Source organism: Mastigoproctus giganteus, chromosome 1 (genome assembly GCF_048544385.1).
Source record: "Mastigoproctus giganteus isolate SK-2022 chromosome 1, ASM4854438v1, whole genome shotgun sequence".
Classification (NCBI taxonomy): domain Eukaryota; kingdom Metazoa; phylum Arthropoda; class Arachnida; order Uropygi; family Thelyphonidae; genus Mastigoproctus; species Mastigoproctus giganteus.
In genome coordinates this window covers 230477218-230504599 of record NC_143575.1, presented here as the reverse complement: position 1 = coordinate 230504599, position 27382 = coordinate 230477218, and the positions used below count along the sequence as shown (strand labels likewise).

General features: G+C 35.4%; 1 protein-coding gene across 1 annotated transcript in view; it reads right to left on the bottom strand.

Annotated features, from left to right (window-relative positions):
- The window catches only part of Dsor1 (mitogen-activated protein kinase kinase 1), a 148141-nt gene that overhangs the window by 59161 nt on the left and 61598 nt on the right, over positions 1-27382 (bottom strand). Inside the window, exons 2-4 of the mRNA XM_090384733.1 lie at positions 18178-18403; positions 13124-13270; positions 11379-11456 (exon numbers count right to left, since the gene is read on the bottom strand). Coding sequence (XP_090240859.1) covers positions 11379-11456; positions 13124-13270; positions 18178-18403 — 451 coding nt within the window. The remainder of the gene's footprint in view (positions 1-11378; positions 11457-13123; positions 13271-18177; positions 18404-27382) is intronic.

Below are 27382 nucleotides of genomic sequence, written 5' to 3'. Positions count from 1 at the left end.
GCTTAATGTCCAAGTTTGCAGACAATACAAAGGTTGGCAGGGTTGTCAAGGACACTACTGACACTATTCTACTGCAACAGGATCTGGAAAGGTTGAGCAGATGGGTGAGAGTTGGCAAATGAAGTTTAACATTGACAAATGTAAAGTACTACATATGGGAAACAGCAACCCCAGAGCAACGTATCAACTCTGTGGTACTACACCGACAGTGGTAGAGAATGAAAGGGACCTGGGGGTGGTTGTGCAGGCAGATATGAAGTTTTCTGAGCAGTGCAGATGGGCTGCAAGAGTAGCTCATGGTATATTGTTGATGATATATAGGAATTTTCTAGCAGGGATAAGGAGGTGATTATTCCCTTGTATAAGGCAATAGTCAGACCACACCTAGAGTACTGTATACAGGTCTGGAGGTCTCATTTCAAGAAGGAGGTAGAGATGCTGGAACGAGTACAGAGAAGGGCAACAAGATTAGTGAATGGAATAAAGGGGTGCTCTTACGAAGAAAGGCTTAAGTTTTGCAAATTACAGTGTCTGGAGACTAGGCACCGGCGAGGTGATCTGATAGAGGTGTATAAAGCCTTGAATGGTTTGAGCATGCTCAATGCTGATGGGATTCTTCCTCTTGCTCAGAATAATCAACTGAGAGGGCATAAATTCAAATTGAGAAAAGACAGATGTAGGATAGACGTGAGGAAATTTGCCTTTAGCCAGCAGATGGTTGGTTGGTGGAATAGACTTCCATCCCTTGTCATGGAAGTTGATAGCCTAAATAAGTTTAAGGCTCAGCTGGACAGGTATTTCGAACAAACAGAGGGGTGAAGTGGAAGTGGTTATTTTTTATTTATTTATTTTATTTTATTTTTTTTTTTTTTGGGCTGATGCTGCATAAGCTTGCTTTCTTGCATCAAATGCCTCTACTAATGCTAATGCTATTAAAGGTAAAGCTGTGATTTTAAAAATTATTTCTGCATATTTTAATTTATGGTAATATCTTATATTAGATCACTAAGGAAAAAAATTGTTATTCACACATTCACCTACCTTTACCGAGTCAAGCTACATTAGCTCATATCGTGCTTTATGTTAGTAATCTAGAGAGAAAGCTGTTTAGGATTTTCGCCAGTAGAGTTGCCAGCACTGCCTGTATGGAGCACACGAACATGACAATATTTGAAGAAGAGAAACAGCAAATATAATGTATTTAATTTTTGTTAAAAGAGCCCATTTTTGTTAAAAGGGCTAATTTAAATGTGCAGTTACTGAAAGTTTCTTAATGGAAATGCCATTCATATTCTAAAAGAGCATCATGATTTTGAAGAAAGGCATTTTAATGTTGTAATAATTATAAAAGTGGATTTTTCTTAGATTTCAGCTCTTTGATGCATTATACATTAGAAACAAGGGCCACAAAAACTTTGTTCTGGCTTCGTTTGGATGAATTATTATAGATTACTTATCATGTATGGATATACGTAATGAAGCTACAAAACATAAATTTAGTCAACTCCTTTTTACAAGGATTTTCAGGGTAAAACGTTTTGTTTCAATATTTATACTGCAGTGGTTTTTTTATGCAACATGGGATGCAAAAATTAAAGGAAACAATTTTTCCCAGTGGCCAAGGAATTTTGAAATTTGTTTTGACCAGCAATGCCCTTAAAGCTTAGAAAATAAAAAGAAAATCTTTTTATCTCCTAAGCCTTTTTCAGGTGAAACGTTTTTCATGTTTCTTACCTCATTCTTCCGCAAAAGAGCAAGAACATTATTATAATTTCCAATGTATTTCAGGTTCATTAACTGCTTAAGTTAGATTTGTTTACTTTATGTGTTAAAAGGTATTAGTTTTAAAATGCTGGCTACATTAATTTCAGAGGTTTAAAAAGGGCTTACTGATTGTTCAGTTGTAGTAATATTTATTATTGCATAAGATTAAGAATATGTTGAATATAGGAAGGCATTTGTCTAGTTTAAATCTGAGGTTGTAAACATTTGTTCCAAAATATATTTCAGCTTATTTCTTTTTCAGAAAAATAAAAATTGTGTTCTTATTTGCCTTGTTTGTTTGTTATTTGGTTTTTAGGAGCATTAGCAACTAAGGTCATATTGCTCCGGGATATGCGGTGGTCATTCCCTGACCTTTCCGCATCCTCCATATTTGGTGGTGATGGGCTTGAACCCCGGTCTAATCAAGAAGCGTGTGCTACGCACTACTCCTTCCCACCTGGCTACGGAGGCACCTCTTAATTGCCTTACTCACAATCATGAAAAGAACTGAAACTTCATGCTTCAGACCTGAATAAGCTTGGAACCATCACCATCACTTAAGATGTTACACTAGAAACATCTTGTTAGATATATACTTAAATCAGCTCAGGATTCAAATGTGCAGTCATTTGGAAAAACTGACTAAATCTTTTAAATGTTCCTTCAACCAATTACTACACACTTCCCTCATGTTCTAAGTTTATTCCTTGTTTATTTCAGGAGGAGAGCTTCAGTAATCCTAGTGATGTGTTATGGACTACAATTTGGTAAGAGTTTGGTCAGAGTATTACATATTTGTATGCAACACACACAAAATGAAAATACGTAGTTCAAAATTATGCAATTTGTGATTTTTACATATTTACAATCAGGTTTAACTTAGAATCTATTTTTATCTGACCACTTATCCCTTTACTTCAATCTAAGTAGAGGTATTTATTTGTAAGCAGATACCTTAATCCTAACCTCCTTTTGTTTTAGAAGTCTTAGTTTTTCCTGATACATACAAGTTTAAAAGCTAATCTTCAATACTTGCTAAGTTTCTATGTTTATATTCAAAATAAAGAGAATGTTTGCAACAGAATAAGAAGTGATTAATTACCTGCTAGAACAAAGACAATATGGTTCATTAGAGACAAATTTGCACAAATAAACATATATAATCCAGATGGACCTGATATATATACTCGCGCACAATACTAAAATATTATGATTGGAGTTTAGAACATGCTGGGCCATTATTAATATTCAAAACTAAAATATCTTTAATAAATAACAGGTAACATTAATTATCAAAATAATCTCAATGCCAACTCAATATAAGTTTATTAAAAGTTTAAGTAAAATTCTCTGTTTAAAAATCTCTTGTGGTGCTACTCGCCAATTTTAAATCTGTTGTGTTCCTAATTACTCTCTCTTTTAGTAGTAAACCTCTACCTCTGCAGTAAATCTTTCATCCAGACTTTCCTTGGAAGTTAAAAACAAAGTTTCTTCTTACTTTCACTTTAAAATTTTTCATCTATTTAATAACTAAAAATTCATTTAGCTATTAAACAGGAAATTGATATAAACTCAGCATACATCTACCAGTAATTAAAGCTGAATATAAACTTAATTTTCTTACGCTCACAACTCCAGCATTAACCTTATTTAACTCTTAGCATTTCTGTTCTCTTTTTTAATACTACTGTTACTCCAGTAACCTGATGCATGAAGAAACATGAACAACTTTATCTGGGGACAGGGGTGAAGTAGCCAGGGTGTTACATAAGAAAAGAAAACATAAAAGGAAGGAAAAAAAGCATGTTATTGTACTGTAAAAACATCATAAGTACTGTATTTTGTAGCATTGGTTATTACAGTTTACTTCATTGGTGCTGATTTGTTTGCCACTTCTTGTATTCTGTCTTTGTCTCTTATTATTGTGTTCACTGTTGACACTGACAAATCTAAATTACGTGCAATACTTGTTAATGCTTGACTATTTTCATACATCCTTATTATTTTAATTTTCTTATCCAAATCGATCGCTTTCCTTTTCTTGGTAGATTTACTAGTACCACTGTAACTTATTCTACAGTCGAAATGAAATTTTCTGTAAAGAACTTCACAGGGTTAAGCAGAAACACACTATTATCATCTCACACTAGCTCTCATTTTACTAAAGCACATTTCTGGAGGTCACTACCATAGAACAATAAAAACAATTTGCAGTTTCCTATTTATTGGGCTTTTCTGTTAGTACAACTATTATAAACGGGTAGTAAACTCAATCTATTTTGCATTTGCGATAATAATGGTAACTGGATTTCTGTGGGTTTTTATGTTATTATGGTGAAATGTGTGTCCCCTTCACTGAAATCTTCAGTCACATAAAAAAAAAATAAATAAATTTTCAGAATCTTCTTCTCTTCATTCCTATTTTTTAAGCTTGTTATTCCACATCTCACTTGTGCAATTTGTGCTTGCCTTGTTCATTATTGATTGCTTATTTTATTTTATTATTATTATTTTTTTTTACTGTTTTAAATTTTACAATCCTAAAAAAAAAAAAAATTTGAGTGAAAAAAATTTACGTAAATCGGGGACTTACTATGCTGCAATCCATTATGAAAAAAGATATATTAGCACTGTTTAAACAGAATTCAAAAAAATCCAAACCACGTAAAGCAGAAAAAAATTAAGCACAGATTTAAATTTCTTTAATTAAACTAATAGTCTCTAGTATATATAAGTTCATTTGTCTATTTAAAATTACAAAACTGGAGGCATGTTCAGTATCACAATCAATACATTGGCTTCTGACCAGTCAATAAAGATATGTTCAACACAAAATGTAATAATGAAGAAAAAATCTCCTCAGTTATTCAAGAATAGAGGATAAACTTTTAAATGTTGGAGGATAAACTTTTAAACATGGAAAATGGTTTGATCAGCACTGGTAATAATAACAAGCATCAGACTCTTTTGATATTACTTCAGCAGTTACTGGTATCCAGTATTATCTATACCCTCCTATATCCTAAAGCACTTTAAAATCTCACTAGATCATTTAATATTTGTTTTCTAGAGAAAACAAATATTAAATGAAAAAAGCATGAATTACTACATCACTAGATCATTTAATATTTGTTTTCTAGAGAAAACAAATATTAAATGAAAAAAGGATGAATTGACAAAAAAAAAAAAAAAAAAAAAATGGTCTTATGCATGCCATTTATCACAAGTGAGATTTTCATATCTGCCAAGGGTTCATTAAAGATGCTGAATGATTACATAAAAAGTTATTTCTCTCTAAATGTAATTATGTGATTCCTTAATAAAGCTAACTTTTACTGAGGATTAATTATTAATTAATTGATATAGAGGACTGATTAATAATTAAATTACATCAATTACAATTGCTAGAAACATAGTACTCCAGCAAAATAAAATTAGTACTCCAGGAGTTCTGTACATAAATGATATAACCTCAAATTTTATTATTTTTTTATTGTAAGCAGAAAGATAAAATACAGCTAAAACCTACAGTACTCTAGGAACAGAAATTGGCTGAGAAATAAAAAAAAAAAAAAAAACTTGATATTGGTCATGAATTTCTTTAAGTAGTAAGTTATAGGACTTATATATGGAAGAGTTTGTTCCAGAAAACAAAAACAGAAGAATAAAAAGAAGAAAACTCAGTTTTCTAGGTCGTGGAAGTGAATGGATGTCAGCTGACTGCTGCTGCATCTAACAGGGCCAGCAATAAGGGTGCGCATGTGAGGCCTACATTAGATGCTGCTAGATGAGCTGTTGTTTGTTGTTTGGTTTTTTAAGAGCATTAGCAACTAAGGCCATATTGCTCCGGGATATGCAGTGGTCATTCCCTGACTTTTCTGCATCCTCCGTATTTGGTGGTGACGGGCTCGAACCCCAGTCTAATCAAGAAGCATGTGCTACGCACTGCTGCTCCTTCTCACCTGGCTACAGAGGCATGCTAGATGAGCTACTGCACATATATGCGTGTTAAGATATGATAGGAATTAGATATTATTACAAGGTTTTGCCTCAGGTGCCACAAATGCTAGATGCCAGCCCTGGCATCTAATGAAGCTCTTGAATGGCACTATTGACAATTTAAGAGAATTCTTTAAAAATTAAATAAGATTCAGACTAAAGTATTTAATAGTTTAAAACAAAGTATCCAAATTCAAAACTTAATGCCAGGCTCAACAAAAACTGAATTTAACTTAAAGTTCATATGATGAATTGGCTAATCTATTTCATTAACTTGTTCTATTAACAAGTGCAAGAGCAACTAATATCTATCTTGACAGCACAGTGAAAAAGCGGAAAAGGTCTCCATGAAACATTTGTGAAGGTGAATCAGTTCAGTCTATATTTATGAAACCCATATAAAAATTGGACCATAATCACAACATCACACATTCTTAGTCATCATTTTCATCACCTGCTGAAAAGCAACTAATGAAAATGGTCTGGAAGAACTTGGAAAAACTGCAGCTTTCAAATTCAGAAGAACAATGTCCAAGAATATATTTGCTGAAAAAGAATGCAACAAAAACCGAATGTTGTGCATGCGTGGTGCATGCATGTGCGCACGTGCAGATATTCATCCAAAACATTTTAAACTTTTCTTGAAATTTCCTTTAATGAAATAAAAATAGAATGACATTTGAATGAACAAAAAATAATTGTCTTTAATGAGTAGCTATTCTTTTAAGAATGTAAATAATAGTACTATTAGTTACAATCACAAAACCATTTCATGAAAATGCCTAAATCTTTGTTTCTGAAGCAACATTCCATCTAAATATACACTGAGTGGAAAGAAATCATGGGATACCTATCTAATAATGGGTAGGCCCATCTTTTGCCCAGATAAGGGCAGTTACTTTTGCCCAGATAAGGCCCATCTTTTGCCCAGATAAGGGCAGTTACACAGTGAGGCACTGAGTCCATTAGTACACAAAAGCATTCTACAAGTATTTCCATCCATTCTTGCTGCACCGCTGTCCATAATTCCATCGCATTCCTGGGTGGAGGATCCAAAGCTTGAACGTACTTTTCCACAGCATATCAAAGATGCTCCACAGGATTCATGTCTAGTGAATGGGGAGACCATTCCATGGTGGTAAAATCTGCGGAATGCTCTTCGAACCATGTTCTAGTCACCACAGCTTTCTGGGGAGGTGCATTGTAGCCTCAGCAATACCATAACGTAAAAACCCACAGAATTTCAGTTATCGGTATTATCACAAATGCAATAAGATCGAGTTTACTACCCATTTATAATAGATTGCGCTTTAAAGAAAAGCCCAATAAAATGGAAAGTGCAAATTGCTCTCCTTGGTTTTATGGTAGTTATTTTATTTTTTTTTTATTTGGTTTTTTTTTTTTTTTTTTTTTTTAGGAGCATCAGCAACTAGGGCCATATTGCTCCAGGGATATGTGGTGGTCATTCACTGACCTTTCCGCATCCTCCGTATTTGGCGGGCACAGGCTTTTATGGTAGTGACCTCCAGAAATGTGTTTTAGAAAAATATCACAAAGGTGTTCAAAATTGATTCTTATAATGGAACATACGATGATGATGAAGGTGTAGCGCAATTTACATTATAAAAATGACCTTTTAAAGAAATAAATAGCGAAAATTTCAACTTCTGTGGTCTTGGAACGAATTACACAAAAAAAAAAAAAAAAAGTGTTATTGGGTTCACATTATGATATTTTCACGATACCTCCATTTATTCCTACAGGATGCAAAATACGTTTTGACAAATTTTTTTTTAAGTTTACACCAGCCAGCAAAAACTTACTAAAGTCAAATTTCCATAAGTCGAGTATTACGTGGCTGTATAATCCAAACATTAGGGTCACCTGGAAAGTCTGAGAGTCGAACCCGGCCTTTTCCTCCTGGTGTGGGGAGGACGGTGACAGAACCACTGTGCTACCCACATAGACTAAACTTGATATAATAAAAGAAAATAAAATGGAGCAAAAGCAGGAATGTATTAATGGCAGAATACAACATTGGATCATCAACATGTTTATGTTTTTTATGTGCAGTTAATAAAATTGCATTCTTAATCTCTTATTTAGGCTCATTATTTTCTGCATTAAATTTATTAAAAATAAAACTTTGTAGATAACGGAAAAATCAAAATAACGGTACCTCGAAAGTTCCATTATTCTGAAAGTCTACTGTACAAAGTACGTATTCATTAATAGTAGCGGTAATGGCAAACGATGCAAGAAAGCAAGCTTATATAGCATCAGCCAAAAAATAAACTACACAATTCACTCATCCATATCTTCCAAGAACTTATCTAGTTCTTCCTTGAATTATTCAACCCATCCACTTCCACAATAGATGGAAGCCTGTTCCAATAATCAACCATCTGCTGGCTGAAGGCAAACTTTCATATCTATCCTACAACCATCCGTCCTCAATTTAAATTTATGCCTACTCCTGTGTGCGTGCGTGCGTGCGCGCGCACACACACACACACACACGGTCTCAGCAAGTGTAACGATGTCATTAACATTTGGCTTACTCAATCCATTCAAGGCTTTAAACACCTCAATCAGATCTCCAGCAGGTGCCTAGTCTTAAGACACTGCAATTTGCAGAACTGAAGTCTTTCTACGTAAAAGAACCCTTTTGTTCCCTTCACAAGTCTGGTTGCCCTTCTCTGCACCCGTTGCAGCAGATATACATCCTTCCTAAAGTGAGGCCAGATCTGTATGCAGTACTCAAGATGCAGCCTAACCATGGCCTTATACAAAGGGATAATCACCTCCTTATCCTAACAGTAAAGTTTCTGCATATTATTGACAAAAACCCATGAGCTGTCCTGGCAGCATGTCTGCACTGCTCAGATTCATCAGCAACTTCACCTAGGTTATCAAAGGCTTTTCCACACCCAGTACACAAAGGTTCTAATCTGATTTGTTTTCTTCTTTGTATTCTCATGCATGAAAAATATTTTGTCCCCCTTCTTTGCTCTTTCAGCCACTGCTTTCTCATACTCAACCTTGCCCTTCCTAACCTTTTCTGTGGTACTGTTACAAATCAACTTATGGCTTTAGCAGTGTTGTATTTTTAATGAGAGTGAAAGTAATCTACAGGCCAGAGGTTTGTTTGTTTGTTTGTTTGTTTGTTATTTGGTTTTTAGGAGCATTAGCAACTAAGGCCATATTGCTCCGGGGATATGCGGTGGTCATTCCCTGACCTTTCCGCATCCTCCGTATTTGGTGGTGACGGGCTCGAACCCCGGTCTAATCAAGAAGCGTGTGCTACACACTGGTGCTCCTTCCCACCTGGCTACGGAGGCACGCCAGAGGTTTGTGAAGAGTATGATGAGTCTCTATTTGCAGATAGAATGGACAAGCAAGAACGAATGGAATATCTTATTATGAGTGACTTCAATCTGTCCCTAAATTGACTGGAATAAGTAAGAGAGGGAACTCACCACGGGGAATCAAATTTTTAAACAAACTAGATGATGATTATTCATACCAGCACATTAGAGAAAATATTAAGGTAAGAATATTCGTGACTCCCATCATTATTTACGAATCAGATGACATCACAGGGCTTAACGTACAGGAACTATTGGCAGTAGTGATCATGCAGTCTTAGTTGGAAGATGAAGAAAGATGTTTTGCAATAGTTAAAGGAAAAGGCACACATTTTAATTTCAGAAAAGGGGAATATGACAGTTTAAGGTGCTAAATGGCATCTATTAATTGGGCGGATGGCAGAGGGAGGACAAATACATTAGAATCATAGCTTAAAAGCAATAATCACTGAAGCCCTACATATATACCATTAAGAAAATGTAGCTCAAGGAGGATTCTGAGATGGATGAATACAGAGCTGGTCAGTCTAATGGAGCAGAAAAAGAAAGCACGAGAAAGAGCAATGAAAAGTACAAAAATCCTTGCACCAACTTTTCACCGTCTCTGCAAAATAGATTCTTTCTACTTACAAGCGTGGCACACTGATAAAAATCCCCCCCCCCTCCCACAGCCTTGATGACTCTCTCAAGCTTTGAGTTAATCCACAAGGCTTTCAGCATGTAACCCTCCTATTGTATCTGTTCAGAAATGCAGACATACATATTCTGACCTAGTGGCATTTTTTTACATTTTTGTTTAGATTACTGTTATTTTGCTGAGTGTATTATGATGACATAAGCTTCCAAAAGTTGGAGTTAAAAGTAAACTTTCATCTGCATGTGTTATGAAACTTTTTTTTAAAACTACTATCAAAGAAGAGCAACAAGACTGGTGAGGGGAACAAAGGGGTGCTCTTACCAAGAAAGGCTTAAGTTCTGTAAGTTGCAGCACCTGTAGAGTAGGCACCTGCGAGGTGTATAAGGCCTTGAATGGGTTGAGCAAGCTGAATGCTGATGGGATTCTTCCTCTTGCTCAGATTAAGAACCTGAGGGAGCATAGATTCAAATTGAGCAAAGACAGATGTGCAGAAATTTACCTTTAGCCAGAGGGTAGTTGATTGGTGGAACAGACTTCCATCTTTTGTTGTGGAAGTTGATAGCCTAAATAAATTTAAGGCTGAGCTGGACCGGCATTTGGAATGAATGGAAGGGCAAAATCGGAGGGGGTTTTTTTGGCTGATGCTGCATAAGCTTGCTTTCTTGCATCATATGCCTTTACTAATGCTAATTATAAAGATAACACAGGCAGTCCATGATTGACATAAGAAATAGAATTTTCTGAAAGCATCTACATCAAAATGTAGATTAAATCTAATTTCCAACAAAAAAATGTATTTTAATGGGAATATTTTCTTTACCTGCATTTTTTTTCAAAATAAATTAAAATACAAGAGATATAGTACACAGAAATTGTATATAGACTATTAATAATAAAACAGAATTTTGTACAATAGTTTACTTATTGATGTTTTACTGCATTCCATTTTGATCCTGGGGATCTTTCTGCTACTACTGAAGACCACAGTTTAGTACTCAAGCTTAAAACTTAGGCTTATGTTCAACTCAAAGATAAATACCATTATCCATGGTTTTGACTAAGTTCCTAATATCTTTTCAAATTTTAAAAAGGCAAATCTGCTTTACATTTAAAAAGTGAGACAGGACAACTGTTTCGAATGTATATGGACATTCAAGAAACTTGTAACATTAATACACAGGAAATATTCATAAATGGCTATGCTATAAATGTTTAAAATTGAGGCAGAAAAGTTACCCTACTTGCCCACTCACAATAGGAAACAAACATACCAAAAACAATAGATTACATAAGCTCACACCTTACATAGCCTGACACTATTTAATGTTAATAAACTAAATTTAGTTAAAAAAATTGTTAAACTAACAATAACAATCACATCAGCACTACCAGTGTCAAATATAATCTAGAACAACTTATTTTATAAATTAAGTCCAAAATCTCAAATGTGATTATTTTGGAACACTGTAAATTGGAGCAGTCAGGACTGGATGAATAAACAATTTTAAGTTGGTTTCTACCTCCATGTTCCAATAAATACATTCATAAATATTTTCTGAAGCTAGCAATGTATGTAAATATTAACTTTTAAAATGTTTAAAAGTACTTACTGCTATAGTCACTTTCCCTAATATTTGCTCAGGAATGCGACCTGCTTTTTTCAAAACCAAATCCAAAGATCCTCCATCCTGTTAAAATGTGGGGGGGGGGGGGGGAGAAAAGTAAAATTTCATATAAACTTGTTAACATTCACTATAAATTCTGTCTACTTTAGCATCCACAGAGTGATATTTTTTAAAACAGCATCTATCATATCTAACTAACATAAGTTTTTTTTTTCTTCTTTCTTTCTTTTCTTTTTTTTTTTTTTTTTTTTTTTTGAATTTTTGTTACAATAATCTTTAATATTTACAATACTCTGATTCAGAAAATTCAATGATATTGACTCTAACATGTCAGTTGTAGTTGGCTCTAAATTCTATGGCTCATTACTACATGTTTAACATTAAACATATGCTACTATCGATATTCAAGACATTTTACATTTGTTTAATAATATTCATCCTAGACTCAATTTTACATTGAAAAGGGAAAATACGAATACTAAATCATTAAATTTTCTAAATTTCAAGCTTACTCAGGACGCAATTAAAATCCAATTTAACATCTATCGTTAACCAACAAACACCGGTATGCTTCTACATTATAACAGCTATCACCCGTTCACCTTCAAAAGAGCTATTATCTTAATCAGTTTCTCAATGCCTATAAATATTCAACAACAGAATCTGCTTTTGACTCAGAAATACAAATATTAACCAGCAGATTACTGAACAGGGGTTACCCCCCTTGCTACAATAAACTGAATTGAGACACAAGCTAAGGACAGGATACAAAAAACTACAACAGCAAACAATAGTAACATCAAAAAATACTTTATTTCTGTCCCATACGTTGAACAGTGGCACAAGCAGCTTAACAGATTCTTTAAAGATACCATTTTTAAGTGTGGCCAGTCCAATACAGAAATTACACACTATACTGAACAATCGCTCAGTCTTTTCCTCTTTCACAGCACAAATAAATGACTTGGTATACAACATTTCTTGCAGTGAATGCAAGTCGTCTTATCAAGGATCTACGTGATTCCTGCTCACTGTTTGCATAAAACATGGCACGCGGCATCAGTTCGTACTCGTTCAGCAGCGTCAGAATTGGCCTTTCATGCCATTAACGAAAAACATACATTTTTATTTAACGAGGCCAAAATACTTAGTGTCCAACATAATTATATGAGACTATTAATTGCAGAAGCCATTGAAATTAAATTACATGAGAATTCTATTAACATTTGTCGACCATGTCTAATCTTCGATTTGTGGTCTTTTTACGTGCATGCATGAAGGCAAATAATTGCAGCGTTTCATGGCATTGAATAATCTCTCTATTTAAGATTCAAGCTCACTCACGCTGTAATTTCCATTCCTGTGATCATGACACAGTCAAAAAAGCATTGTCTGCTTCAGGAAGGAAAATCGTTTTTAAAAATTTATGTTTACCATTAATTGATTTTTTAATTACATTTTTTAAATTGTTTTCTGAATTTTAATTAATTTTTGAATTGTGTTCAATTGATTTTTTACTGTAATCATTTTGCGTTAATCTTTTATTCGTTTTAATTTCTGGAGAGAATCATACAGAAGTGTTCTATGTACCATATTGAGGTAAATTTCTCTTATTCTTCTACAAATATTGATATCAACGTAAAATGTATTGAGCACCACAGCTCTGCTATATACTAACTGAATGAACAAATCAAAACATGCACATATTCCATATATATGTTCATATTTACCATATATTCCATACATATGTTGATTTCACCATCACTATAAAAAGCTCCATAAAATCCCACTATGTGAGGAGAATTACATTCATGAAGAACTTTTAATTCACGGATAATCTGATTTCGAATGGCTGGCTTTACTTCCAAATGGATCAACTAAAAAATAAAATAAATAAACACAAAATATATAATGCATTTTAACATATAATGTCAAAATGAAGCAATGAAACTTAACAATTTCGTGAAAAATGAAATAAATTAGCACCTGTGTATCTGCATTTGAGTACAGGATACCAATTCTCAGTGTGAAAGGTTAGCATTATGACCAATCACAAATGATCAAGTGCCTAGATATATGATAACTAATAATGCATGTTTTCTGCAACTAATCAAATCTGTGAATGGCAAACCCACAGCTAGGAAAATATTACTATTTCTAAGATATTTTATTTGTAATTAAGTTTCAAATCAGTCAAACCTACCCAAAGTTGGCAATAAGATGGTCCCCTTTTTAATATTATTTAATTTTTGCAGTGGAAGCATATTATCACTGAAGATGTGTGAAATAGTATAACTTTTATATTATATTATAGGTGCCTCCGTAGCCAGGTGGGAAGGAGCAGCAGTGCGTAGCACACGCTTCTTGATTAAACCGGGGTTCGAGCCTGTCACCACCAAATATGGAGGATGCGGAAAGGTCAGGGAATGACCACCGCATATTCCCGGAGCAATATGGCCTTAGTTGCTAATGCTCCTAAAAACCAAATAACAAACAAACATAACTTTTATACAGCATAAAACAGCTGATAATTTGCAAAATTCGCAAATTATCAGCTGTTTGCACAACCCAAATATCAGTATACATATCTCTCAATTTACTTCCTTAATTGGGTTCATCGAGGCTGGATATTAAGAAAAAAGATGCATATTGAGGATTATTTTCCCATAGACACAACGCCATAAATATATATTTCATTCCTGAACATTAAAAATCTTTTAATATTACTTAAGCAGTTAATGGTTTGGTTATCAATACTATCTGTACCTTCTCAAGCCCTTTAAAACAAAGCATTTAGATCACTAAAAGAATATTACAAACATTCAATGAAAAAAGCTAACACTCACAGGCTTTAAAAATTATTAGAAGAGAGTATATGTATATTTTTTATATATTTATATTTAAAATTTATTAATTTATTAGAATTTATTAATAAGAATTTCTCCATCCCTTTTTCCGTCTCTGAGTCTATCCAGCTGACTAAACTATTTGTTTATCCATGTCTCCTGATGTGAGAATCAATTCTTCAAAATATCTTTCTGAAGTTCCCTAAGTGTTTACCTTTCTCCAAAGCCTAAGCATTTGCCTAATTGCACAGTTTCAGCTTGGGTTTACTGTGCAGTTTCTTCAACTCTTCTGAAGTTACTACAGTTATTCTGACCATATTTTCAAGACATTTATACATAAACATTTTCCAATATAGGTTACCTGAGCAGCAACTCACGTAGTTCAATGTCATTTGTAGGAGGACAGCTGGTGATTATAAGCACTATGATACCAATGAGCACATACCCCTCATGTATTTGGAATGATATTTATAGCTTTAAAGATGTTGAATTCTTTCCAAAATTGTTTTAGAGCTGGAGCTCCACCCTCATTTTACTCTAGAAAACGTTCAACTAGAATAATAGGCTTAAAATTTGAAATAACCCTGATCCATAGATTTTTTTCAGTGCATTTGTACTTGGAAGTACAAAAACAATCTTAACTTTGTCTTCAGACAAACCTTGTACATCTTGTGAATGTCCCAAAGCGTTATTCAAGAAAATATCCTTTCAGATTAATAGCATTTTATGTGTGTGGTTATTTTCAATACAATCTTTGCTAACAGATGTACAATATAATCCGCATACTATCCTTGAAAAACTGTCTCTGTAATCTGAGCTTTCGTATTTACTTTGCAAAGAACAAGCAACCTTGGCCTCAGGTAGCTTTTAATGGTGGCTATAAATTAGCACTTGCCTAAGTTTAATTTCCTGCCACATTCTTTCTTAGGAAAAAGTTAAGCAATCTTTTGATTTCTTAAATCTTGACACACTTTTTCCTCCTTGGCAACAAATAATCTTCAGGCTTTTTTTTTTAAATAAATCAGTTCCATCTCTACTGAAAATTTATTTTGGCCTGTATACCTTGTTTACTTTTTTTGAATGATCCCAGTACAAGGAGTCATTGTCAATTGTTCTAATCGACATATGAGCAAGGGAAGAGGCATAAATTTGGGGATAAGTAATTATAAGTTAACTAAAGATAAGTAATTTTTAAAAAGTTACAATAAATGTTGGAAATGTCCAACCTCTCAAATGCACACAGACATCTGCATATTCAATGATTTTGTACCATTTGAATGTCTGTGTGCACAATTTCATTCTATATATTGGCTTTTAATTTTCCTCTAATGTATACAGATTATTTTTATAAACTCTGCCTTTCACAATAAGTCTCACAAATAATAATCTGACAATAATAAATCTGGAGATCTTCAGGATCACAAATTTTCAGAAATAACATAATCACCAAAAATTTCTTTGCTTTTTTCATTAGATGTGACAACCCATCTCTATCTTTCTGAAACGAACAATAATATTTGTCGCTGTCATGTAATGTAACAAACTGATGTAATAAACTATAGTATATATTTCCATCAGCTGTGTTCTCCATCACCTCTCTCAAAGAAAAGAGCTCCAATCACTTGGCTATGTGAAACAGCACCTCAAAGGGGTGCTATTTCACATAGACAAGTGATTGGAGCTCTTCTTGTAATGAAAAAAAAATGAGGATTTTCATTACTCTATATCCAGCTATCCTGAATCCTGGAATTTTGGATGGTGTTTTACTGAAGAAAACCCAATCCAAAATGCCAATTTCATTTAAATTAATAAAGATGTGAAACCAGAGATAATTATACAATATTTTTATTTTATCAACTTCTTTTTTAAGGTCTTATATTACATGAATATGATAGTGATGGAGGAATAACTTTTTAATGGCCTTTGCATATATCAGGTTATTAGTATTGAAATTGTTTATCTACTTGGTATTGCTGGTGAACTGAGATATTTTTCTTGGAATTCAGTTTTGACACTCAAATTTTAACAAAAGTAGTGTTTGACTGTAAACACATGTTCAAACAGAGAATATGTCATGGTGGCTTTGTCAAGAACAAACCAGCATGAGTGAGTTTGTGAAAATGTATTACAACCACTGTTCTGAATGTGTAGATATGCAGTGTTGCAAGAATTGGACATGGTTACCAAAATAAGAAATTAGTTCATTTTCAGTTGCACAAATTTTGAATCACCCTATATAAATGCACTTAGTGAAAATAGAAGGATTCCTTAGAATTACTTCTAAGAAATTCTTTAGAACATATCTAAATACAGGCAATTCTAGCTTTACGAGTTCCTGGGTTTAAGAGTTCCCCCCCCCCAAGTATCAAAGTATCGACAAAATCAAAAATATGAATATTAATTGCAAAAAATGAATGTTAAACATTCAAAAATACCACATTCCAAACCATGTGTGTAGCTATACAATACAGTGTACCCTGCTTTACGATATTAATCAGTTCTAGAGACACCATCGTATCGTTAAAATATTGTAATGTGAACCCAATAACACATTGTTTTTTGGTAATTCATTTCAAGATCTCAAAAGTTGAAATTTTCGCTGTATAACTAAGCTATTTATTTCTCTAAAATGTCATTTTTAAGGTCACGAGCGTGACCTTAAGGCCATATAAAAGGTCGTGAGCATGGTTTGTAAATTGTATTAGTTACCAATTCAAATCATTAAACACACTAAACTTTCACTGTTTCTGTTATAAGAACCAATTTTGAATGGCTTTGTGATATTTTTCGAAAGCACATTTCTGGAAGTCACGACCATAAAACAATAAAAACAATTTGCACTTTCCGGTTTATTGAGCTTTTCTGTTACTGCAAAGTTGTCACAGACATTCTCTCAGATATGTCAGACAAGCTGTACTTGCTACCTAATCTAAAATGCTGATGGAACTGATATTCGGGTGACACTCAAGTCAAGTGAACCCAATTTCGGCGAAGTCTGGACGGTCTGTGACAGCCAAATCCTCTGCTTGCACCTTCACGATGGTGGGACTGTTAGTAATCCTGGGTATAACCTGGATATAACCGTTGGGTATAACCCAACGTAAGCAGGGGTCGAGGTGTGGTGCCCACATCACATGGAGGAATGCCGCCCCTCTCTGCAAGCAATTATAAACGGGTAACAAACTTGATGTTATTGCATTTGTGAAAATACCAATAGCTGGAATTGTGTGGGTTTTTACGTTATTATGGTGAAATGTGTTTGCCCTTTACTGAAATCTTCAATCGTATAAAAAACGTAATAAATTTTCAGAATCTTCTCTTCATTCCTTTTTTTTAAAGCTTCGTAAACTTGTTACTCCACACGAATCGTGTTAATTGCAATTTGTGTGAGCCGTAAAAAATGCTTATGCATGCAATCGTAAAATTTATAATTGAAAGAGAAGATTATCTTGGAAACAAACGCTTCTTGAAACATTTCTGAAGAAGACGACTCCTTGTGCAATAAACCAACGAACGCCGAGCCAATAATGAGTGATCAACGTGTGTGCATTTAGTCGATGATGATGAAGAATAAACATTCTTTAACATTTGTAAGTCGAAAATACTTTCTCTATTATTATAATCTGCTTGATTTTACAGACTACGTTTTAATTTCTTTCGATAAATCAATCATTGTTTAAACATAAGCTAATTAGCTAACTAATTTCATTGTTGGGAATGTAATCCTTATTTTTAACCTTATGTCTATGGGAAATTGATTCCTGCTTTACGAGCACCCACTAGGAACGAATTAACTCGTAAAGTCGAGAACTACCTGTACCATAAATAAATAAAATTATGCAAAGTGCCTTTATATCTTTCATTATAATTGTTATCATAATTTATCCATATAAAACATTAAAAAGTTAACATTAAAAATATAATATAATGAACTTTACTTTTCTTGCCATAATTAGCCCAGTGGGTTTGTGCAAAACTTTTGTTACGACTCCTCCATTTCCCGCTCCTAACTCTCCTAGCTTTTCAAAATCATCAACATTCAACTCTCCCACTTTTTGTTTCTGAGTTAAGAAAGCTTCTAGTCTCTTTCTCTGTTGATCATCCAGATCCAGCCCTTCTAAAGTCTTCTGCAGAGCTTCTATACTAGTATCAAATGTTGATTTGCTAAAGAATGAAGGGGAGAAGTCATAAAAATGGTGAAGTAATTCAGCAGCAATTTTAGCCATTTAATTCATGCCATGTATTGCTTACAGTTCCCCTCAGGCACTGTAGGAGACTACTAAAGGAGGTTCTACTTCTTGACTTATAGTCAATTAGAAGGATCAGATCCTCATACCTTGGATGATATCTACAGCAAAAGCTAGACATTTAACTACTTCTGTCTGGAAAGGGTTTGCTGCCATGATTTGCTGTTACTTGTGAATACAGCACTATGTAAATGGGGATGTGTTTACAAGGTCCTGAGGAAAAAAGAAGCAACACCTGTCATAGCATTAATTTCTTAAAATTATGAGGATAGTTCAAATGAAAACAGCAAAAGTTAAATAAACAAGTCTTTATTTAAACCTGTTATAAGGAACCTCAATATTTTTTTAACATAGGACTTGCCTCTTCCCACATGTCTTCCATAATAAAACTAATGCCTAGAAGAATTTCTTTGGTTGTGAATTGGATAATTTGTGCATCGCATTTTTTTACTTCATCACTGGGGTGAAAGTGCTTTTTCCACCCTCCAGTCACTTAAAGTCATCCAAAAAGATAGAATCAAGTCAGAGAAATAAAGAGGGTACAGGGCACTTCAAAATGCTGGATCTTGAATGGTATTAACAATTGCATTTGCATTATAAGGATAGTTTATGGTATGTTTCATACCATAAACAAAATCCTTTTGAGATCAACCCTTTACTTTTGGTCTGCATTGGCCCCAGATAGCTTATAGCTATATTACAGTAAGAAGCACTGTTGACCTCTCTCCATCCTTCAGGTAATTCTCCAAAATAACCTAATTTTTATCCCAAAATGTAGTTAGCATTACCTTTCCTATGGATCGCACGACTTGGAATTTCTTCAGCTTTGAGGAGCTGGAACAATACCACGCTTTTGCTGGCTTGCTTATCTTCAGGCTGAAAGTAATGCATTCATGTTATACCTACACACTATACAGCCTAGGAAATTATCCTTTACAGCTTCATACCAAGCAGCAACATAGTGTAATGGAAATGCATTAGTCTGGCTAGGTCAGACAGAATCTTCCAGATTATGAACACCATTTTTAACCTTTCGGCCCATTCATACACTCCATCCTACAATGAATTTAAATGGGTTTCGTCTCTTAAATTCTTTTAAATTTCATTTGAACCGCTCTCAATACATATTTGCAGTACCAATATTGCCACGTAGAGAGAAGTGGATCACAATCATTCAATATAAATTTAAGATTAATAACTGTGTTACTGTTTTACTGTACTTATCAATAAAAATGCCATACAAATGAAACTATTTATAGTGAGAAAAATTTTGACAAATTGGTAGTTTAGAGAATTAGTTTTAGAATGCCTGACATGGTTATGGGTTTGGGAAACCCATGTAAACATTTCTGTCCAGGTCATTGTAGATTTATAAACAAAATACTGTTAATAACCTAAGGAAATGCAGCGAAGGAGCCCATGATGGACTAAAACTTACCTGTAGAAGCAGTTATGGATTTCCCCAAACCCAGATCTAGACATTCTAGATTTCACTGATCTATCCATATTTACTTCACCTTCAATGGCTTCTTCTTCTGTCATTAAATTCTCAGCATGGGAAATTCACTCTCTGCAGAAATCTTTATCAGTCATCTAGGGAAACCTTCACAGACCAGAAACCATTAAAACTGAAAATACGGATGAGATATGCTGACATCTCTCGTTTGGAACCATGGTAAAGATCACCTCACCAGCTTCTACAGTTTATACCACAGAATCAACTTCAAGATGAATTAGAAGAGAACAAACAGTTATTGTTGATAGACATACTTATAACCAAAACATCGAATGATTAAACAGGAAAACTCAAGAAAACTCACAAATAGAGGATGTATCCTGAACTTCAAATCGTCCCACAGTAATCTCAACTAAGATAGGAGTCATCAGATCACACATTATACCATGATAGGAATCATCAGATTATATTATTAGAGCCCTAATAGCATGCAACCAACCACAAGCTCTCCAACAGGAAATCAACACCATCAAATTAACAGCCAAAAAAGAATGAACACCCATGATATCCCAGAGACCAGATCATCAATAAAACTTTCAACTTCAATAATCCTTCAGAGAAGGAACAGAAAGACCACCTCACTATAACATATATTCCAGCATAAGGCAGCAGCACCATTGCAAAAGTAGTCAAAGCCTATAATATATCCACATTCTACACAGGAAAATTAAAACAGAAGCTCTCTGGGAACAATCAAAAGCCATCCAACCCCAGAATTCTAATCTAGTACCTGCAATACTCTCGTGATCTATCACAGACACAGAAGACTAGAAAAAGAATGGAGAACACTGGAAGGATATACAATATTAGTGAATTAACAAATCCAAAACTGCATCCCATACCCTTAACTGCAAGGAGCTTAATAAAGGAAGCTTCTTTAAAGAAGCTTCCTTTATCAAGTGCTTCAGAGGGCTCAATATCAACAAAGAACAAGGGAACTTCACTGATACAACATGTCATAGTTTATTCCCACAGAAACCCCAGGCAAACTTAGAAGATGCATTAGACAAAACTGTCCAATAGCTCCAGCCAGCAGCCTAGAAGAGAATCACATTACTCAGTATTCCTTTACTCACATTACTCAAGATTCCTTTCTCTCTACCTATTGTGCAGTCCTCTATGTGTCCAACACAGAATAGTGCAGTACAGGTAGAGAGAAGGGAATCTTGAATCCTCTATGTCTCTACACCTTCCCATAAGTCATCTTTCATTACTATGGGCTTTTCTTCAACTTCAGTCGTAGTTTCCTCCTGATTTAGCTTATGGTCTTTCTTCCCACTCTTTATTTCATAATCCTTAATCAGTTACTTTAGACCCCAGTTTCAACCACACAGTTGCCCTCAAGGAAATTCATCCTGTTTTCCAACACCCTTGTTTTCAGAGCATGACTAACTTCCAAACATTTTAATTTGAACATTTGAAATCATTTCATATGGCTATTTCTCATCCCTTTGGATGAGAAATAGCAGTATGAAATGATTGGGAGTTAGTTATCTCTTTTTCACTTCCAATCCTAATACCCCCCTCTCCCAGAAGGGTAAATTAATCATTTCATAATATTAGTCATATTAATTTTATTTATGTTTTTTATGTACAAGGGTGAACAAAATAATGGAAACACCTGATAAGAGTTAAAGGTATGCACTCATATGGTGTTGGGGCCCCTTTACTTTTAAAACAGCTTGTATTCTACATGGAATAGATTCAAATAAATCTTTAACTGTCGTAAGAGGAATATCAGACCATTCTTCATAGAGGCACATTACAAACTCCTTGAGTGAAGGTGAACAAAATCCGCTTCTCAATCTCCTAACCAAATATGCTACAGTGGCACAATAACATTTAAGTCTGGTGATTATGCAAGTCATGGGAATTGCTTAGCCTCAGTTTCATGTCCCTCACACCAAGGTTGACCACATCTGACTGTGCGTATTGGAGTACACAATTTAGATGCATCATTTTCAGTAAAACAGCTTAATCTCTCACATAATAGATTAGGATCATTTACTTTAGCTCATTCCCATTAATGAAAAGTATTGCAGAATGTGCTGAAGTGCTTGCCTCACTCATGTAGACACACATTCATTCTTTCAGGTTATGTGATGCAACTCCATATAGAAGATGTTCACCAATAGGACTAATGCAGTTCTTGGCATTTTGCTCCAGTTCATCCAAAGTATGAGGGTTCTTTGTATAAACCTTATTTTTGAGTGTACAATGCAGATAAAAATGCACCACCCCAATAAATGCTGTATGCTACTCAAATGTCACTATATATCACAATGAAACTACCTTCTGCCACATGTCTAAAAATGTCACCAATATTTGATATCATCTGTTCTGTTTTCATAGTTACAGTGATACAAACACTAATGGATAACCCTTACAACCGAATGACACTATTAATGAAAAAAATTATCGAACTGCTTTAGACTTTGTTACATATAAGGTTTAGGGTAATACAGCAACCCTTTGGATTTTATGGAAAGCGATGAACTTCATATATCAATGTGTTCATTCCCACAAAAAATTTTCATCAACTGCCATTTCCACCAATGAATATACTGTAAGTTCAAAAGAAGTGAGATCTGGAATGCATGTAGCAGAAGTTAGCTTTACTGCCACACCATTTCATCACTCAAAATTCATATCCAAGTAGTGTGAAGAGCACAGTAAAAAGCAATACCGAATACTGAAGAAACGTACATAGTTTACCATTTCACAATGCCATACCATTGTGAAATAGTAAAATATGTACATTTCTATACCACCGTCCTTTCAGAAACAAATACCTACGAATGGAAATGTGCAAGTAGATGGAAATGCATTTTCACCATTAAGATTTAGCAAAGTGATATTCCTTTAACTCATAAAGAGAAGCCTTCTTGAACACAGGCACTATTCTATAAGAATTCCAGCTTTCTGGAATGCTAAATGCTCATTAACAAAGAAAACAAAGACCAATAGACTGACAGTAGCCACTGGCAGAGGTGAAAGAGATTCTTGCACTGCTTCTATTAGAATGAGCAGAAGCCTGAAAAACAAGATGCATGGTATTTCAGAGACTGCTGGGAGCCATTGCGGTACAAGTAAACACATGGGTTGTGTTAGGGTAGCTAAGAATAGAAACAGGTGCAGGTATACTTGCGTGTACACCAATGCTAGGAGTTTAGTAAATAAATTTGATGAATTTGAGGTATTGCTCAAAACATCAAAGGCAGATATTGTTGGGATATCAAAGACGTGGTGTCACACAGATATAAGGGATGCAGAACTGCAATTTGGGGAGTACAACGTCTACAGAAAGGATAGACAGGATAGGAAGGGGGGAGGGGTTATGCTATTAGTTAAGAAACACATAAAATCCAAGGAAGTGAAGCCATTCGACATCGCTGGACAGTGCAGTGTTGAGTCAGTTTGGTGTGACATAAGCATTGGGAGATCAAAATTGAGAGTAGGAGTGTGCTATAGGCCTAATGACTCTGATGAGTATAATAAGGAACTGTACAGGGAAATAGAGTGGGCCAGTAAATCAGAGAGTCTTATAATGGGAGATTTTAATTTCCGAGATATTGACTGGAATTTGGGGGCTGGTTACTCACGCACTAGCAGGGCTTTTGTGGATTTATTGGATGATTGTTTTCTACATCAGCATGTTCGGGAGGCAACTAGAGGGAGTAATACTCTTGATTTGATTATCAGCAGTGATTTTTCATGCATTAAGAATCTGCAGATAAATGAACCACTAGGTGGCAGTGATCACAGTATGCTGAAGTGGGATTTACTCAAAGAGGTAACTACCATTAGGGGTAAAGGGAAGGGTTATTGCTTCCGTAAAGGCGACTACGATGGACTGAGACAGTATTTAAATTCTATACAGTGGGACCAACTGATGATGTTACCAACAGCAAATTCAAAATGGGAAGCATTCAAAGAACTTATCTTGGAAGCTACTAGGCTTTACATACCAACTAAGAAATATTGTTCAAGGTTTGGGCCAAAATGGATGTCAGATGAACTAATGAGGCATATGGCAGAGAAGAAAAATGCATGGGATACTTACAAATTAACACATGACACAGACGCCTATGATAGATACAAGTTGATATGCAACCAAGTTACAAAGGAGGTTAGGCAGGCGAAGGCAGATTACGAGAAATCCTTGGCAAGGGATGCAAAGAAAAACAGCAAAGAGTTCTTTACTTATGTAAACTCTAGAAGGAAGGGGATGAATCAGATTGGTCCACTTGATATTGATGGGTCAACTGTTGATGATCCTGCTCAGGTAGCTAACAAACTAAATGAATATTTTGCATCGACATTCACACATGAGGAGTTATTCAGCAAGGGGAATGCCAGAGGTGTATTCAACTCTAGCAGTAAGCTACAGAATCTTGAAATAACTGGGAGTAAAGTGGAGGAGAAACTGTTGAAGATAAACACAAGAAAGGCACCCGGGGTGGATGGGATCTATCCAGTTATATTAAAGGAGGCAGCAAAGGAAGTAAGCAAACCCTTAGCCATAATTATGAGAGCTTCCTTGGACTCAGGGGAGGTACCCATAGACTGGAAATGTGCAAATGTGACCCCAATTCACAAAGGAGGATCAAAGGCTGACACAAGTAATTATAGACCTGTGAGCTTAACTTCTGTTCCAGGAAAATTAATGGAGGCACTGGTTAAAGAAGCACTGCAGGATCATTTAGACAAGACTTCAGTTATAGCTCAGACACAGCATGGTTTTGTTAAGGGGAAGTCTTGCCTGACCAACTTGATTGGATACTATGATGCAGTCACAAAAGAACTGGATGCAGGGAATAACTTTGATATTATATACTTGGATCTTAGAAAGGCTTTTGATACTGTTGCACATGGAAGACTCCTACACAAATTGGAGCAGTGTGACATTGGAGGCAAATTGCTGCTATGGATAAAGGGGTGGTTGAGGGGGAGAAGACAGAGAGTGGTAATCAATGGACACTGCTCATCGTGGACTAATGTTATTAGTGGAGTCCCTCAGGGCTCAGTGTTGGGTCCATTACTGTTTTCTGTATTTATAAATGATATTGATGATGGTATATCAAGCTTAATGTCCAAGTTTGCAGACGATACAAAGGTTGGCAGGGTTGTCAAGGACACTACTGACACTATGCTGCTGCAACAGGATCTGGAAAGGTTGAGCAGATGGGCTGAGAGGTGGCAAATGAAGTTTAACATTGACAAATGTAAAGTACTACACATGGGAAACAGCAACCCCAGAGCAACGTATCAACTCTGTGGTACTACACTGACAGTGGTAGAGAATGAAAGGGACCTGGGGGTGGTTGTGCAGGCAGATATGAAGTTCTCTGAGCAGTGCAGACCGGCTGCAAGAGTAGCTCATGGAGTATTGTCAATGATATACAGGAATTTTTCCAGCAGGGATAAGGAGGTGATTATTCCATTGTATAAGGCAATGGTCAGGCCACACCTAGAGTACTGTATACAGGTCTGGAGGCCTCATTTCAAGAAGGATGTAGAGCTGCTGGAACGAGTACAGAGAAGGGCAACAAGATTAGTGAATGGAACAAAGGGGTGCTCTTATGAAGAAAGGCTTAAGTTTTGCAAATTACAGTGTCTGGAGACTAGGCACCAGCGAGGTGATCTGATAGAGGTGTATAAAGCCTTGAATGGTTTAAGCATGCTCAATGCTGATGGGATTCTTCCTCTAGCTCAGAAAAATCACCTGAGAGGGCATAAATTCAAATTGAGGAAAGACAGATTGAGGAAAGGTAGGATAGACGTGCGGAAATTTGCCTTTAGCCAGCGGGTGGTTGGTTGGTGGAACAGACTTCCATCCCTTGTGGTGGAGGTTGATAGCCTAAATAAGTTTAAGGCTCAGCTGGACAGGTATTTTGAACGAACAGAGGGGTGAAGTGGAAGTGGGTTTTTTTTTTTTTTGGCTGATGCTGCATAAGCTTGCTTTCTTGCATCAAATGCCTCTACTAATGCTAATGCTAATGAATCAAACAGCTATCTCAGAAAAAAATTTGGAATACTATACTTCACCCTTCAAACTCTACTTCCGTCCGCCTCCCCTCCCAGTGTATACATTATTCTTGGGTTATTAGTTTCCAAATGTAAATAAAACCTTCTGGCAGGACAAAATGTAGCTGCCATTCTTCAGACTATCCATGAATCCTACCAAATCATTCTCGAGAAGTGCAATCGGCTAAGGTAAAGAAAGCCCATGCGAGAAGCATGCAAAAGTTCGATGAAATTTACCGGTAAAAGTACTTTGTCGTAACAGCATTTGTATTGTTGCTCGCTCGTAAACAGACAGTGGGTGTTATCGGTCTGGAGTAGAAGTTGAATCCCACAGGAGCTTGAAACCCTCCCGAAGGAGAGGGAGGTAACCTGACCTTTTTTCTTTAGAATCACTAATTGAATCACGAACAGAGTCATATTGGAAGCTCTGGCGTCGTAAAAAATGTTCGTAATGTAGTTTCACCGGTAAACGTTTTTGAAGTTTGCCATGCTTCTCATGTGGGCTTCCTTTACTTTTCCCTTTTTTTTTTCTTAATAAACAATTTATCCGCTAGTTTATCCAATTTATCAACTTCGGGAGGGTTTCAATCTCCCATGGGATTCAATTTCTACTCCTGACCGATAACACCCACCGTCTGTCTACCAAGCGAGCAACGATACAAATGCCGTTACAGCAAAGTACATGAAATGGTAATTTTATCGAACTTTTGCGTGCTTCTCGTGTGGGCTTTCTTTACTTTCGCCGTACAATCCAATTTGCACTGTTAACCATCCTCTTGACCTTCACTGCAAATCTCATACCTTTTATTCTCTTATCAATATCATACTTCATCACTATTACACTAACAAGCAAACCATAAGACTTCATAATTTTAATCCTCACCCACTCTGGAGGATGACCACATAAAAACCATCTTCCTCCTGTCCTTCGGCCATCATTCAAGTCACCTTGTGATCTTGATTATAATTTCAATACTCTCCAAATTATAGAGCAATTTCCATGTAGAACCATGTTAAACAATTTGCTAAAGTCTAAGTATATAATCATAGCTTACACATTGTATGGGCTTGGAGATTCCATTTTAGGAAAGACATTTAACCTATTGGAGAGGGTATAGAAAACGGCTACAAGACTGGCTAATGGCACAAAGCCTTACATAAGGAGAAATTTGATTTTTCAGTTACAGTGTTTGGAAATGAGGCATATATAGGGTGATCTTATAAGGGCATTTGTTTAAGGTGTTAAAACAGTCATGTTTTAAAGTGTTAAAACAGTCACTTAGCCATGGGGACATAAATTTAAATTGAGTACGAATAATCTTAGAATAGATGAACAAGGAAATCCTTAAGTCA